General features: G+C 40.2%; 2 protein-coding genes and 1 pseudogene across 7 annotated transcripts in view; 1 reads left to right on the plus strand and 2 right to left on the minus strand.

Annotated features, from left to right (window-relative positions):
- Positions 1-240: 240 nt before the first annotated feature.
- Positions 241-15,411, minus strand: TXNDC9 (thioredoxin domain containing 9). 4 transcript variants are annotated; one of them, XM_081156913.1, is made up of 5 exons: positions 15,190-15,411; positions 12,701-12,908; positions 9,723-9,841; positions 3,568-3,822; positions 241-830 (listed from the first exon to the last, which is right to left on the minus strand). In XM_081156913.1, exons 2-5 carry the CDS (start codon positions 12,887-12,889, stop codon positions 713-715), a joined length of 681 nt encoding a protein of 226 aa, XP_081013039.1. In that variant the 5' UTR covers positions 12,890-12,908; positions 15,190-15,411; the 3' UTR covers positions 241-712. The 4 variants fall into 4 exon arrangements, with proteins under 4 accessions (XP_081013039.1, XP_081013038.1, XP_081013040.1 ...); XM_081156912.1 differs by having other exon boundaries at positions 12,701-12,911; positions 15,190-15,348; XM_081156914.1 differs by having other exon boundaries at positions 12,701-12,911; positions 15,208-15,306.
- LOC308566526 (large ribosomal subunit protein eL34 pseudogene) lies at positions 5,037-5,407 on the minus strand (annotated as a pseudogene). The gene has a single exon. The product of its transcript is annotated as a large ribosomal subunit protein eL34 pseudogene (transcript).
- Positions 15,412-16,259: 848 nt separating the features above from the next.
- The window catches only part of EIF5B (eukaryotic translation initiation factor 5B), a 60,973-nt gene continuing 60,315 nt past the window's right edge, over positions 16,260-16,917 (plus strand). For both annotated transcript variants that reach the window (XM_081156960.1, XM_081156961.1), the window contains exon 1: positions 16,260-16,503. In XM_081156960.1, coding sequence (XP_081013086.1) covers positions 16,469-16,503 — 35 coding nt within the window. In that variant the 5' untranslated portion in view covers positions 16,260-16,468. The remainder of the gene's footprint in view (positions 16,504-16,917) is intronic.

The raw sequence follows: 16,917 nt of genomic DNA on the forward strand, positions 1-16,917 counted from the left end.
CTCTTATGACAATTTCAGAGACTTTAATTTTTAAAAAAATAATATTTACAAGTTATGGTTGTTTCAATGAGTCTGTAGATCTCCTCATGTTGGCATTCTAAAAGTGCTTCCTGATTTTTAAAAAATGCATGCCTTTAAATACAAGCAATGAGGACCCTTTAAATAAGGCAATATGCTCACAACCTGAAAAAGCTTTCTTCTGCCATCAGTTGATGCAACATCAACATGCAGCACACAGAATAAATAAGCAGGTCTTTAATAGTTATGTAAACATATTCCAGAAGTGAACAGTGCTTATCATTCATTTACAAGTGCAGCCTGGTACACCAGTAAATGTTACTTGACCTGTTGTATAAAGTAGATAATGCATGAGAATTAGTCCTGAAATAGTTCGTTAAATTTCTGTTTCCAATCCAGTGGATTAAAAACAAAACTGTGAATGGTATAAAGACATAAAAATCATAAAATCAATCGCAAAAATAGAAAATCCAGATACTACCCAGATAATTTAAGAACTCAGCAGTTTTCCTCAACTTAAACATGAGCTCTACACAGAAAATAGTAAAGATGTCTTTCAAAGTGATGTAACTGTATAAAACTAGAATATGACCATTAGATGACCAATGTATCAAAATCAACAGAATTTAGAAAACGCATCTAATTATAAAGTAAGCAGAAATAAAAAGACAATTTATATAATTGTAGCTGCTCTCTAGTCATCATCAGAGTCTGAATCGTATTTCTTTCCTCGGATGGTCTTCTTTTCTAGCTTTGTGAAGTTGGTTCCAATTTTCTTTTGGCTCTGAAATGGTGGCTCCATTAAATTTCCACTAAAAACAAAGCAAATTTGAAAAGCATTTATTCTTTCTGATTTAGTACAGAAAAATCTAGCTTTCTTCCCTCACTGTAACATATGGAATAGAGTAAGATTTTCTGTAAAATGCTGATGTCAAGGAAGAGGTACATTATTCATACCGACGGTTTTGGTGGTAAACCTTACTTTGTACTACTAATGTTTTAGATGAGTGTTTTATTTTCTCTTTTATCGTTAATTACTGATTAAAATTTCATAGGCTGTCAACAGAATTTCTGAGTAAAAAGCAAAGAAGGAAATCAAAGGTCTTTTCTCATCTGTTTTGGGTCTGACACCCTGTACTAGATTCTTCTCATTGAGGAAAGGACACAAAAAATGGTGCTGCATTTTTTATAGCCATTATGACTGGTGTGACCCTGTTTAACATCACGCAGTGCTTAGATTTCTACAGGCATCATCAAAACTCATGGAATTAATTTTCAGCTGGAATTGGTGTGAAATTCTTTTCAATTTATTTCAAAGAAATAAATAAAATCTGACAATTTCTTTTTTCAAAAATAGCTGGGAATCACCTAGCACCTACATCTTGTCTTTTTTTCTTTTTCTTTAAATCTCACCCAAGGATATGTTTTTATTGATTTTAGAGGCAGGGGGTGGAGAGAAACATCTATGTGAGAGAGAAAAACATTGAATGGTTGCCTCCCCTATGTGTCCTGACTGGGGATTGAACCCAAAACCTTTTGGCGTATGGGACAATGCTCCAACCAACTGAACTGCCCGGCCAGGGCTCAAGCTTGGTTTTAAAGTATCATTTACCATTGAAAGGAACCATTGCTCCTTGGAGAAATAGCCAACTGTAGGGAGAGTACAACATGAGCGCCCCTAAAACACTTCGTTTGTATCAGAAAGTCCTCAAACATTATGGGGAAACGACCAAAGGATATAGAAGCCAATGAAAGAGGCTCTCACTGGGGCAATTTGAACTGCAAAGTAAATAATAGCAGCAACAGAGTATAACCTATTAAATAAAGTTATCTACAGCTCATTCTAATATAATAAAAATTAATGTGAGATATGTAAAAGTTCTTCCTTAAATCACCATTTGGCCTGGTAGACAACTGGCTAACCAGTTCTCAGTTATCGCCACCAGAAATGAAACAAACCATCATCCTGATACGGGGCACTAAGAAGGAAGACTGCATCACTTTCCATAATAAACCCGTGAAAAAATGCATAATCTGAACCTAAATTTGAGGCATTAGACAAACCCAAGTTGGGGGATGCTCTGTAAAATAACTAGCTTGTACTCTCCAAAAATGTCAAAGTACTGAAAAAATGAAGCAAGGGTAACAGGTTGTTACAGGTTAACGTAAACCAAACACACATTAACTATAGGCAATGCAGTTTTTGATATGGAGGGCATGACAGGGTCAATGGTAGAATTTGAGTAAGGTTTGTAAATTACATAATGTTCCTGTTTTAATAATTATACTGTGGTTACATAAGAAAATGTCCTTGCTCTTAGGAAATATACACAAAAATATGCAGGAGAAAGGTATTATACATCTACAATTTCCACTCAATCGGTTCTGAAAAAAAATTTAAGATAAATATAAAATGTTGAAAATGGGGAATATGGGTGAAGAGTATATGAGCATTCTTTGTATTATTTCCAACTTGTTTAAAGTTTGAAATCATTTCAAAGTAATTTGATTTAATAATTATTAATATTTTATTTACTATTAAGAAAATAATACCTAAAACTCTCGAATCAACTTCCACAGTGTAGGAATCATTTAGACATGTGTAGGAAAGATTCAGAGTAAAAGGGGTGAAGTGAAAAGGCGAGAGAACTTTCTACTCATTGAAAGGCAGTATGACTGTGGAATAAGAACTGCACAGTTTTACCAATTACTCTTGCAAATCAAGAACAGGCACAAAGGCCCTGGCCAGTGTGGCTCAGTTGTTGAAGAGCATCAGCCCAGGCACTGAAGGGTCCTGGGTTCGATTCCGATCCTTGTCGGGTGCTCGTGTGTCTCTATCACATCAATGTCGTTGCGCGCTCTCTCTCCCCCTCAGCCCTGCCCCCTTCCCTTCCCCCCCTTCCACTCTTTCTAAAAATCAATGGAAAAAATATCCTCGGGTGAGGACTACCAAAACAGAACAGGCACAAAGGACAAGATAATATGCTCTAATTTGTGGAACTAGATAAATTATTTGCCAGGAGAAATGGACAAAGAGATGAATGAAAAAAGGAAGTTGGATTTTAGGTGGTTTTCAAACTGAGACTGTTCCCTACAGTAAACAATTTAAGCTAAGTACAGAAATGAGATTCTGTGTATTTTACCCAATTCTACAAATGAGACAGGAATATACATTAAAAATCTAATGTTTGAAAGTAAGTCACTATCAATTTGAGTAATCTGGTTTAAATCAGGGAAGAGTTAATTCTGGGGTATCATTTTGGGATTCCAGATTACAAAGAATTAGTTTCAATAGGATCTGTTAGGCTGAAAACTGTCATAGCTAGGTGTACTCCAAGACTCATTTCGATCCACAACTCTGATTTTTGCTGTAAGATCATGCTAATAACGTCCACTTTAAGAAATACGCTTTTCCTTTGTGAAAGTTTTTCTACATGTCAGCCAAAAGATCTTAGCTACATAAATGTTAATATAAAAAAAAATCTTCTCTAAAAATATCACCGAAAATGTGAATTAAAATAAGTCTATTATTGTTTTGTTAAAAGTTACCTGTAATTGATAATATCAGAACAACCAAGCCTCCATTCTAAAGCTTCTGTGGTGAAGTCATCTGTATTTCCTAGGTCAGTAAATCCAACGATGTAATCTTGTGTTTTTCCATCTTTTACCAGTGCTAGTGTGGGAATGACTTTGATCTTCAGTCTCTCACAAAGGAAAGGTGCTTTTTCCACATTCAACTTCAAAAATTTGGTCTCCACGTGTTTCTTGGACAATATCACCAAATGCTTGTCTAGTATTTTACACCTGTAAATAACAAATATAGAAAATCAAAACCTAAAACAGCAGACTTCTGTTTAAGTATCAAGTAAGGTACATCCAATTTTACAGTTTTTCTGTTTGAATCTCGTAATTTGGTAGTCAACTGGTGCTTATGTCAGATGACCCCATTTCCATTTCATAGGCTAGCTGCCTGGTTATGAGAGGTAGAAAAACAATCTAATATTCTATAAAGTCAGATTTGCTCTAATGATATTTATAAAAAAAAATTCAATATATGCCTTCAATTTTAAGTACTTCTCCATGAAGATGTCATGTTCACGGTGAAAACAAGGAATTGTCATTTCTTTTATACATGTTTCCCGGTATCTCATACAGGAAGCTTGAAGGGTGATAAATCTGAACTTGATGGAACTCAGAAGTAACTTCTCAAAATTTGAAATGTGCACATGGTGCCATATTTGGAAGTCATTAGGAAAGACTAATTGGTGTTACTGAGAAGGAACACTTGTAGCTGTGCAACTTTGTCAGCAAGAAGCATATTAAGGTTAAGGGCTTTAAATGTAGTTATTACAGTTTTAAAAAGTGAAAATACCAGAGGTAACTTTCATTAAGCCATCTTCTACTGAAGAGGAAAATGGAACTGACATTCTCTTGAAGGCAGAATGTATTTAAACTGGTCAACCCTCTATAGTGTTTCCAGAATGGACTATTGTAATAGTCTTTTTGAGCAGTAGCTCTTAACCATTGGTGCTCATTATATCGAACTTTTAAAATATACAGATGATTCAAAATTCCCTGGAAGTGTAGCTGGGAAGCATGCAGGTGATGCCCATGGCCAATACATGAGAGAACCACTGGCGTGGATGCCTAAGACACTAGACGCCTCAGAGTTGCTTTTATTAGGCTTAGGGGCACTCCATGGTTGTAGTTTTGCCTGAATTAGGTTTGGGCCCAGGGAGTTTCTTATAAATTTAATGCCTCATCATTTTCCCTCTGAATGTATCTTTTCATATATCACCCTGAAGTGTAGCAAAGAGGTTTTAGTGAAAATGGTAGGACAGAACTAATTATTAAATGGTGTTAAAATGAAACAAATGATAAATGAATAGTTACATGAGAAATATGTTCTTGAACATTTGTATAAAAATCAACTCCATGGTTTTATGGGGGTAATATGGAACCTATTTTATTTTTTGCCCTTTAATTGTTTTTATTACTCAAAAAAAGCTTCATTTTTCTTATTTAGCTTTCTGACTCTGTGCTTGTGCCTTCAGCACTTTCATAACGATTTCCTGCTCAATAAGGAGAGCATGCTTGATCCTGTCATGGACACATTTAGCACATATGGATCCACCACAGCCCCCCCCCCACCCCCCCCCCACCCCCGATGTGCTTTTTCAATTTAGATAACCTCACTAGAACTTTGGGTCTCATAGTGCAAACTCTGAAAAGTTGGCCTGGGCACACGCCACATGAAGATTTTGGCGCTCTCCCAACCTTCTTGGTATCAAAGGAAACAATTCTACTACCAGGGGTTCGGGACAGCCTAGTTTTATTAGAGGCTGTTGTAGGACAGCCTCTGACTGTATGTCAAACGCTGGACCATTGTGAATGCCTGATGATACCATCCCTGGTAGAGCCCAAATCTATTTTAAACAATATGTTCTTACTGACTTTAGAAAGGAAGGAAGGAAGAGAGAGAGAAACATTGATCGGTTGCCTCCCGCACACATCCTTACTGGGAATCAACCTCGCAACCTAGGTATGTGCCCTGACCGGGAATCAAACCAGCGACCTCTTGGTGCATGGGACGAAGCTCAACCAACTGAGCCACATCGGCCAGAGCAGGAACCTATTTTAAATAAAGCTATGTACCATTTGTCAATTAACCTATTTTAAAAAAATACAGAAGCAGCAATCCTGGTGTAGTTAAAATAGCATTAGGCTTAAAACCTCTTATCATTTAGTGACTGAATGACATTAGGTGAGTCACTTACTCTCTCCAAGTCTTGGTCTCCACACACAATGTATGTACCTACTTGCCTCAAAGGGTCACTGTGTGTGTTTCAGGATTTTACACATGAAAGTATGCAGCCTATTATGTGCTAGGAACTTTGCTATATATACTTATACTAATGATTTAAATTTTGCTTTTTCAGTTTTGTTTGAAGATTAGTACTCCTAATGCTGCACGGTGTATATATCCATCAAATATATTTACTAAGCATCTACTATGTGTCAGCTATTGCTGCTCTAAGGTTAGGAAACTAAAGCACAGAGGACAGCAATACAAGCAAACTTTCTGCCTTCATAAAACAAACAAGCCAGCGATGAAGACATCTCATAAACAAGTGAACATATCACATCAATCTTACAGACTGATATGGTATCAACATATCACCTCAATATATACATCAGAGGTTGGCAACTTAAGGAATGTGTACCAAGACTTGGAGAGATTAAGTGACTCACCTAATGTCATTCAGTTACTAAATGACAAGAGGTTTTAAGCCTAATGCTATTTTAACTACACCAGGATTGCTGCTTCTGTATTTTTTTAAAATAGGTTAATTGACAAATGGTACACAGCTTTATTTAAAATAGGTCCTGCCCTGGCCGATGTGGCTCAGTTGGTTGAGCAGTGTACCACAATGGCAGAGGGTTTCCTTGATACCCTTTACCTTCCTAATCCCTTCTCCCACTTCCCCTTAGAGGATATTTCACCATCTCAATATTTTCTTCATTTTTATTTTTTTAGTCAGTAAGTCTCAGGCAATCAATCCATGAAAGGTGTTAATAACCAACTTGTTGGTGGTGAACCTAAGACAAGGGCCAGGCAAGCTATGGAAATGAGAGAAGAGGGCAGGGCTGAGACAATAATGAATGCGAGATACTACATTGGACCATGTGATGGTCTAAGGAAGGCAGCTCCACTGAGCATCAGTAAATTGCTTCCAAACTGAATTCTAGGTCAGTTATGAAATTTGCTGATTTTTTTTTAAAAATTTACCTTTACTGAAAAGTATTAAGAGATGTCCCCCTTTTCCCCAGCATTGATCCTCTCCACCCCGCATCCATCCCACCCTCAGGCCTTCCCCTGAAGTTTGCTGATTTTATAAACATTCTGAAATCTAAATTTAAAAAATATGAAATATTTCTCAATTTTTATATGTTGGCAACTGATCAAATTTAGGGGCTTAAAAAAAAAGCCTTGAATCCACTGGTTTAAGATATAACTTCTTCTGGGGGTATTTTCATTTTATAAGGGATCTGCCTCCATAGAGAGGTTTGCAGACTTGGGTTGGTTTAAGAGGAGAAAGCACTTTCTTCTCCGTCCAGCCAAGCCTGGCAGTTCCAGCCATGCTTCTGGTGAAAGGCTCATGGCTATATCATAATAGGGGGGAATGAAAAAAAAGTAGCAGTATTATAAGAAATGTTAAAGGAGCTGCTTTAAGAAGAAGAGAAAGAAGAAAAAAACAAAGGAATATAGTTAAAAGAATAAAATGACAATAGATACGTACCTATCAATAAACACTTTCAATGTAAATGGCTTAAATGCTCCAATCAAAAGACACGGTAGCTGAATAAATAAGAAAACAAGACCCATATATATGCTGTCAAAAAGAGACCAACCTCAGAATGAAAGATACACAGACTAAAAGCAAAGGATGGAGGAAGATCTCTCATGCAAATGGAAATGGAAAAAAAAAAAAACGTGGGGTAGCAATACTTATATCTGACGAAATAGACTTTAAAACAAAGGCTATAGTAAGAAACAAAGGACACTACATAATGATAAAGAGAGCAATTCAACAAAAGGATATAACCTTTGAAAACATTTATGTACCCAACATAGAAGCACCTAAATATATAAAGCAAGTCTTGATGAACATAAAGGGACAGATGGACAGTAACAGTTATAATATGGGGTTTTAACATCCCATTAACATCAATGGACAGATCTTGCAGACAGAAAATCACAAGGACATGGTGGCCTTAAATGACATACTAAATCAGATGGATTTAATTGGTATCTTCAAAGCATTTCACCCCGAAGCAACAGAATACATATTCTCTTCAAGTGCACAAGGAACATTTTCTAGGCTAGACCACATGTTAAGACACAAAACAAGTCTCAATAAATTTTAAGAAAACTGAAATCACAGCAAGCATCTTTGACAATATGGTATGAAACTAGAAATCAATGACAAGAAAAAAACTGAAAAACACACAAAGACATGTTACTAAACAACTAAATAACATGTTACTAAACAATGAATGGGTTAACAATGAGATCAAGGAAGAAATCAAAAGATACCCTGAAAGATACAAATGAAAATGAGAAAACAACAACCCAAAATCTATGAACACAGCAAAAGCAGTCCTAAGAGGGAAATTCATAGCATTACAGGCCTATCTAAAGAAACAAGAAAAATCTCAAATAAATAATCTAAATTTCCACTTAAAAGAACTAGAAAAAGAACAACCACCAAAGCCCAAAGTGAGTAGAAGGAAGGAAATAATAAAGATCAGAGTGGAAATAACTGAAATAGAGTCTTAAAAAACAATAAAAAAGGTGAATAAAACCAAGAGCTGGTTCTTTGAAAAGATAAACAAGATTGACAAACTTTTAATCAGACTCATCAAGAAAGAGAGAGGACCCAAATAAATAAAACCAGAAATGAAAGAGGAAAAGTAACAACTCACACCAAAGAAATACAAAGAATTAAAAAAAAATAAGAATGAGTATATGCCAACAAATTGGGCAATCTGGACAAAATGGATAAATTCCTAGAAACATACAATCTTCCAAAACTGAATCAGCAAGAATCAGAGAATCTGAAGACAGTTTACAAATAGTGAAACTGAAACAGTAACCAAAAAACACCCAACAAACAAAAGTCCTGGACCAGATGGCTTCATAGGTGAATTTTACCAAACATTCAAAGAACAACTAACACCTGTATTTCTCAAACTATTCTAAATAATTCAAGAGGAGAGAAGACTCCCAAGCTCATTTTACAAAACCAGACAAAGACACTACAAGGAATGAAAATTATAAGCTAATATCCCTCATGAACATAGATGCTAAAATCCTTAACTAAATATTAGCAAACCAGATCCAGCAATACACTAAAAAAATCATACACCATGATCAAGTGGGGTTTATTTCAAGGTGCAAGGTTGGTACAGTATCAGCAAATCATTAAATGTGATACAGTATATGAACAAAATGAAGACAAATAACCACGCTGATAGAGAGCAGGCTGACAGCTGGGGGTTGGAGGAGGAGGGAGGGGGCTGGATGGGGTGGGGTAGAGGTACTGAGCCAAAAAGAACGGGAAGAAAGAGAAAACTCGTGGACAGGGACATCAGTGTGGTGAGTGCAGGGGGGGGATGAGGGGGTGGAGGGAGGTTGAAGGAGGTACAGGAAGGTAAAGGGGGGATAAATGGTGATGGACGGAAACTTGACTTGGGGTGGTGAACACACAATACAGTGTACAGATTACGTGTTGTAGAATTGTGTACCTGAAACCTGTATAATTTTGTTAACCAGTGCCACTCCAATAAACCCAATAAAAAGGAAAAATAAGGAAAAAGAAATAATTCTTGTTGTACTGATAAAAAATTTAAGTGTATATGTTTCTAAGATGTTTTTAAAGTTAGTAAATATATAATTCAGAAAACCACCATTAATATAAAAATATTCTTGATTTTCAATAATGTTCACTTATACTTTTGTATGGAACTGATTTTTAAGTTAATCTTTAAAATAACAATTGCTTAACTTCATTGTACAGACTTCTAGTACAAAGAAGCAACTTAGGAAGTAGTTCCTTTTATTATTCTTAATTTCTCTGTCAGTATATTTCTTTTCAAACCTCTCTCCGTGTTCAAAAAGTCACTGAAGGAGACGAAGTTACCTGAGTGTGGAGTCTCTGTAGAAATGGCAAACCACATTTTTACTCTCCTTGACCTCCTGAAAAAAGTCTCTCTCACTAGGGATTTCTCTGTATTCCCCATGTCCTTTTGAAAGCCATTCCTGATTTGAAGAAAAGGGAAAGGTTATACATTAGAAAAATCTCTTTCAGTACCAGTTTACAGTTTCGTTTCCAAATCAGCACAATACAGGGTGGGGTGAAATTAGGTTTACAGTTCGTATGAAAAATAATACATTAATAAATAATACAAGAATAGACTGTTTCACATACAACTGTAAACCTACTTTTGCCCCACCCTGTACTTTGTAATGAAGTTGATTTTACCTTGTACAGAAATGAATTCCTTTCAGCGATTTACTTTCCTATGTTTCTAGTGTCAATGCAAAAATAGTCTGTGGGCACTATCTCCACAGCATGGCTGATATTTATGACAATTATCTGTCTTGGTAACTTAGAATATATGTTTTCTTAGCACTCTGAAAATAAAAATTTAGACTCATGAGACTTAGAATGTAAAATCCACTTAACTTCTTTGCACTCAAACTATTAAAATCAGAAGCATTTGACTCAAATTACTAAAAAGCTTTCATAAATAATGCTCATGAGATAAAGCCAGTCATTGGGGATGGGGGAAGAGTTACTACAGCTCTGACACTCAGGGGCCCTGCTTACTCCTGATGACTACCTAGGAGAGGCAGGAACCTCTTCTATACTAGCCACCAATGGGTAGTATCCTAGAAGAAAAAGTTGTATACTGAGTGCCCAGAAACAATAAAGATCTCACAAGTCACGTAATCCAACTTCCCAAACCCTTATCAACCACGCCTGACAGACCTTTTAGCCTTTTGAAATTTTCCTGTGGCAAGAAGCTTCTCACCACAATAGGAAGCCTGCTTTCTTTTTCAGGCAGAGTTTTAATAAAAAGGGGAATTGGGCTCACAGGCAGAAGGCCTGTGCTTGAATAACTGTTCTACTACTAACTAGGCTACGAATTCTAATAACCTTTCTGAGTCCCAATTTCCTCACGTGTAAAGTGGAGATCATGAAGCATTTATGTCAATGAGTATTTATGAAAGTAAGACAATCAACATGAAGATAACTAAAACAGAGCCTAACACATGTCCTTGAAAAGCATGTATATATGTACTAATTTTTAGAAAGGTCTTCTCACACTGAAGTGCTGCTATATATCTCCAACTTTGGTCTATGGATCCCAGCTGGCACCTAAGATAAGTTCTAATCTTTCTTTCACGTGCCCTTCAAATATCATATTTCGCCTGTGTCCTCCCTTCTCCACAATGAAATACCCATTTCCTTTGACTGTTTCTCCTATGAAACAGTATCTAGACTTTTTCCTCTTCTGGTTGTCATCTGAACACAGCCTAATTCCTCCATGTTCTTTTAAAATGTGGCACCCTTCTAGAAGGTCCAACTAGAAAGGGGCAGGAACACCATCTCCTTTCCTCCTCTGCACTTAAGCTACCACAGCCCAGACACAGTTCCCATTTCACACTGGCTAACACTGAGCTGCCACTCACAAAAGGCCGGTATCTTCTCCTTATGTGAGGTTTCTTTGGTAAAGCTCCTATAAACAGTTTAACCTCTCAAATACAATTTCTTAATCACGTGACATTTCATGATTCCTTTCTTCACTTGCCAACAACATGTGCACTTAAAAACTAGTATTTTTGTTTTTTAAAAAGCTATTTCTCTTCATTATTTATTCTCATGTGTTTAACCAATAGGCTGAAGACCTGAACCTGTTCCAGTTTCTTAGAGGGAGCCCACTCCGAACCTTTACCAATGCCTGGAACCTCTCCCAAGACACTCAACACACCCTGCACTCTTAAGTACAGTTCCTTTCACAGCGCACGTGCTCCACAGGTATGTGCTGAATGGGGTCAGGCCAGATGGGCAGAGATGACAAAGCAGCCTGGGCCTACTTACCTGATGCCTGGCAGATGGGCAGCACCTGGTTCTCACTTAGCGGTTATCAACCAAGCCTCTGGTGGGCTCTTCCTATTTCTCACCTTGTCTTTCTGCTCTCTACCTGCCTCTACCAACTACCTACGCCTCTAGCTGCCATAACAGTGGGAGGCGGTGGGGGTGCTTGGCTGACTGAGGAATATTGATTAACATAGGCCTATTAAGTACTATGTCACTGTACGTATTGGTTTCCCCAATACCTTCGTGGATCAGAAAATCAAAATTACTATACAATCTACACTACTCTTTTCAAAAATGGCTGTAAAAACCATTAAGGCTTCTTGCCTACTTCCTCAGAAAACTCTGTAACAAAAAAGATTTATTAAAATGCAGTAAAAGCTCTAAAATAAGATCCTCTGAGTTACTCCATGATGAATTCATTTTAAATTGATTTGTATATTAATTTCTTAAAAAACCTGCCTGCTTCAATTGGTTTTTAATTATAAATACTGACTCTTGTTTTTAACTGCTGACAACTTCATTTAAGACACCGAATATGTCCCTCACTGCAAATCAGGTAGATACAGAATTCTACAAAAATATTCTACTTAGGACATTTTTTTTTAGTTGAGCATTAGCAATTAGTAGCGTGTTCAACTCTCATCTCGTTTGCTTTGAGCACAGCTAACCTATGACAGGCTTCACTACTACCTGAAAGGGAAACCACCAACTCCTGTTGCTGCCAGTGCTCTTCCTAGTCTGCTTCAACCATACAAATCTGAGCTCAGAGAAATGACCCTGGGTACGGATTTCTTTTACTTGACTGTAGATGAATACATTGATCAGGCTAATTTTGAATGCATCTTTAAAACTAATTTTTTTCTGGCCAAATTTTTAATAGTGATAGGTACTCTTAGATAAAAACAAAAACACCTTAAAAATGGGGACTAATGCAACTACTGCCACATGTGCATACTTAAGTTGTTAGGCGCACACTGTTAAAGTAATTTCAGAAAGCAGGGCAGAGAGGTTACTTGTTTCTGCTGCTGCGCTTTCCTTAGTGCCTTAAGTCTCTTTTCTTTAAGTTGTTCCAGTTCATCCTCGCCCATCTGATCCAATTTCTGAATTTCAGCATCCAAATGTTCTTCCACTAGTTTGGTGGTCTGAAGCAGCTGATTCTCCAGGGCTTTTGGAAACATGTCGACAGATGCATTAGCTTCCATTCTTTACAGTTCAGCCTTGCTGCTGGGGAGAAGGTTTACCAAGTTAGAAAAAAAAAAAAAAGTGCAAATAATAAGTGTTCTCTTATTTTAAAAAATTGCAGCAAGTGCATAATTTGTAGTCCACAAAGTGTCGTGCTGACAAGCAAGCACTTCGTGTTAGGCTTAAGAAATTTTACTGCAGTGTTTTAAAATTTAATTTTCAATAGGACAGTCACAGCACTCGAAAACCATTTAGAGCAAAGTTTAGGTGCTTCTGATTTAGTTTTTGTTTTACTATACGAAAGTAAAGATAAGTCTTAAAGACCATCGTCAGACCAGAAGAAAATGAGTAGCTAGGAGTTCCAGTAATCAGAGCTATACTTAGTGACATGTACCAACAATCTGTTCTTTACCAAGGGAAAGGGAAGCAAAGCAGAAATGACTGAAAAACTAAATGGTCACAGTGAACTGTTGTGAGGTTTTACACATACACATGGATACCAAACTTTGCTTCAACACAGAGCAGAGTTGGACAAAAGACACATTTTTCATGGCCTATGCCTAAATGATTTTCATTTCTTTAACTCCTAAGAGAGCCCATTACAATTGATATAAAGAACGGTGCCTGGCATTCCCTAAGCTTGAGTTTCCATTCCTATTCTCCCATTACCTAACAAAATCTATGAGGCCACATGATTGTTATTCGTATTGATTTGCTGACAATGTTCTTAACTTTGATGTAAAACAATATAGCAATCTAAATATTAAGAATATTGATTTTTCCATCACTCTTTTAATGTAATATAGGAGTTTATAAACATACTCTAATTCGGATTATAAAGGAAGACCTCAATTACACTGATTTTAAAGAAATCCAGTATTGCCCTGGCTGGACAGCTCAGTTGGTTAGAGTGTTGTCCTGATACACCAAGGTTGTGGGTTGAATCTCTGGTCAGGGTACATACAAGAAGCAACCAATGAATGCACAAATAAGTGGAACAACAAATCGATGTTTCTCTCTTAAAAAAAAAAAATCAAAATAAAAAATCGAAAGACAAAATCAAAAAAAGAAATGTAGTATTATTTTCCACCAGCAACAATCAGATGACAATTTTTATGTATGCTCCTGGGTTATTACTACAGAAATATGGTTTATAATTTGCCTACCAAAGCAGGAGGCATTTGCAAACACTAATGAAGAGCTTTTAAAAATTTGAATGAGCCCTGGCCTGTGTTGCTCAGTGGTCAGAATGTCGTCCGGTGCACCAAAGGCCTTCAGGGGCTCAAAGTCTGGTAACAAGGTGCCTAATCTATGATGTTGCAAACAGCTCAGCCTGTTCCTGGGACCGGAGAATGGTCAGAGTTCATGAGGCAAACTCCTAGAGTGGATCAGGGTCTGGGCACAGCAACCAAATCAAAAGTGTGTCCTGTCCTTGGCCTGTTCTCAAAATGTATTTCTTTTGCCCTGGCCAGTGTGGCTCAGTGGTTAAAGCGTCAGCCTGTGCACAGAAAGGTCCCGGTTGGGTTCCCAGTCAAGGTCAGGTACCTCCGTTGCAGGTTGGCTCCCAGCCCCTATTCCGGGAATGTGCTGAAGGCACCAGTCCATGGATGTTTCTCTCCCTCTCTCCCTCCCTCCCTCTGAAAAGCAATGGAAAAAAACATCCTCAGGTGAGGATTAACAACAACAAAAACGCGTTTCTTTTTACAACCCTGTCTTTCTTCCTGCGACACATCCTCCAGTTTCCCAGGGTCTGTAAGAAAACCTCAGACCTATAGTTAGCAAGGTGGCTCTTTAAAGGCTGGTATAAAGTGGGGCAGAAGCGATTAACAAGAGCTGCCCTGAGGGCAGGTGGTGGGGTGGTGGTGGTCACCGCATTCTGACAGCGGAAAGGGGATGGTTTAGCGATCCCAATAACTTTCCTTTCTTCACACCACAAGCCTCTTGATTCTTCCATTTTTCAGTTCAACTGCAACGGTGGGAAAGGGCTTGTTCCCAAACTACCTAACCATTTCCTTGACCCTCCTTCGTGCACCTGCCCAAACAACCAAGAGGCCTCCTCCTTAAATGCGAACGGCGCCTTCCCAAGGTGTCTTCCCCAAAGCATCCTGTCCCTCCGTGAGCCCCCCGCGAACAAATGAGGGCAGAGTCCAGGCGCCCCGACTTCAACGCCTCCCAGGGCGCATGCTCCCAAAGCCTCCTGGGCCGCAGACACCGGCACCTGGGCCGCGCCCCTCCCCCGCCCGGGCCGGCTGTTGAGAGGCAGCGTGTCCATTAGCACCGGGACGCGGTGGCCGGCTTTTTCACACCATCTCTGCCTCACCTGAGCTCTCGGTGATACCTGAGAAGTGAGGGACCAGCGCCTCCAGAAGAACAGTCCACTCTGGCTTCAGCCTCCCAGCAGCTGCTAATGGCTACGAACTGACCGTCACTTCCGCCTACAGCTTGGCTGAGGCCATTACGCTTTACAGCCTGCGACGCCGGAGGAAGTGAAGGGGGAGGAGGGCGGGGAGCGGCCCGAGCTTATTCCCGCCCACACAGCTGCGGGGAACCGAGGTTTCCGGTCTGGGGTTTGAAACAGCCCAGACGGCGCGGGAGCAAAGTATGCTGGGAATTGTAGTTTCTTAGCGCTCAGCTGGAGTTGTCCGACTTGGGCTCCGTACCTCAGTCTGCATAATGTTATATCGGAAATCGGTTAGCTACGGCCTTGCTCAGGAGTGACGCTCCAGCTTCGTTTCCATCCTGTCTATTGAACATTAAAAAAAAAGTTGAACTGTAACAGGCGGCATGATTAACTTATATAGTTAACACTCGTAATCTCACCGGCCAGATCCAGATATAGCACATTTTCACCACCCTCATAGCTTCCCTCGTCACTTCCCTAGCACAAATTTTTAGAGCTTGCTTACGTAAACATGGACCTATTTGGGGGACTTAATGGGTGTGTCCTTGTTTTATTTTTATTTTTTTAGTGACTGTACGTCTTAATTCAAGGACGTTCCTGAGCAGCCCAATTTTGTCCTGGATTTACCCCACTTGGGAACAACCAGAGCGTTTCTCTTTGGTTCATTGTGGTTCTTGACTGAACTTCGGGCAGCTGAGAACACAAGGGTGTAGAGGCCGAGAGGCGGAGGGGAAGCCCAGCCCAACCAGCCTCGGCTTCGGACCAGCTCGGGTTCTCCAGGTCCGCGTTCCCCGGCGGGGTGGGGCCGGCGCCGGTCATTTTCAGGCTCATTGTCAGCCTCTGAGTTCTAGAACCTGGAAACCGCGCGGGCGTCGGTGCGCGGCGGAGGCTTGCGGGAAGGGGGCGCTCGGGCTCCCGGCCGGCCGGCGGGTGAAGTGGTGACGCTCTACCAGAAGGGCCTCTCTCGTTGGGCCACGCCCTGCGTCCTCACGCCGAGGCGGCGGGAAGATGCGCTTGCGCACTGCGAGCTCACACCATATGTGCCCTGTCCCAGTACGCGGGTCTGTGGAGAGCCGGGTGCGAGAGACGGCAGCGCGGGGGCAACGGAGCCGAAGGGAGACCAGAGTCGGCCGGGGGACGCTGGATCTGTGAGAGACTAGAATAAAGGGGTTGGGGCCACGAGCACCGCTGTCACGCGATGGGGAAGAAGCAGAAAAACAAGAGCGAAGACGGGTAAGCTACTGTCTGGGTCCGCTCGGCGGCGGCCGGAGCTGCTGAGGGGATCCCGCGGGTCCCGCCGGCATGGAGTGGACCAGAGTCGAGGCTCGAGGCCGGCCTCGCAGGGCACCGGGCCTGGGCCCCGAGTGGCCGCCGCGCGTCCGAGACCCCAGTTCCCCGCAGGCGCGGAGGGCCTCGGGGACTGGCGGGTTCCCCAGCCGAGACTCGGTCCCACCACTACCCCTCACCCGGCCAGGAAAAGTGGAGTCCTCCGGCCTGGGAAGTGGGGCAGTGGTTTTGGGGCTCCCGGGGTGGTCCGGGCAAGTCGGGGTTGCTTTGGCGGCGCTACTATAGGCGAGGGTCAGGAAGAGTTCTCTTGACGCCTTTGTACCTGTGACTACTTGGAAAGAGAAGGGAGTTGGAATCAGC

Source organism: Miniopterus schreibersii (genome assembly GCF_964146895.1).
Source record: "Miniopterus schreibersii genome assembly, chromosome: 13".
NCBI lineage: Eukaryota > Metazoa > Chordata > Mammalia > Chiroptera > Miniopteridae > Miniopterus > Miniopterus schreibersii.

Bases quoted from the DNA above. Each gene is read 5' to 3' on its own strand.
- TXNDC9 (XM_081156913.1), bottom strand. From the start codon at position 12,889: ATGGAAGCTAATGCATCTGTCGACATGTTTCCAAAAGCCCTGGAGAAT. The intron at 9,842-12,700 runs GTAACCTCTCTG...TCTTCAAATCAG, and splicing joins AAGCGCAGCAGCAGAAACAA to GAATGGCTTTCAAAAGGACA. The intron at 3,823-9,722 runs GTAACTTCGTCT...TGTTATTTACAG, and splicing joins TACAGAGACTCCACACTCAG to GTGTAAAATACTAGACAAGC.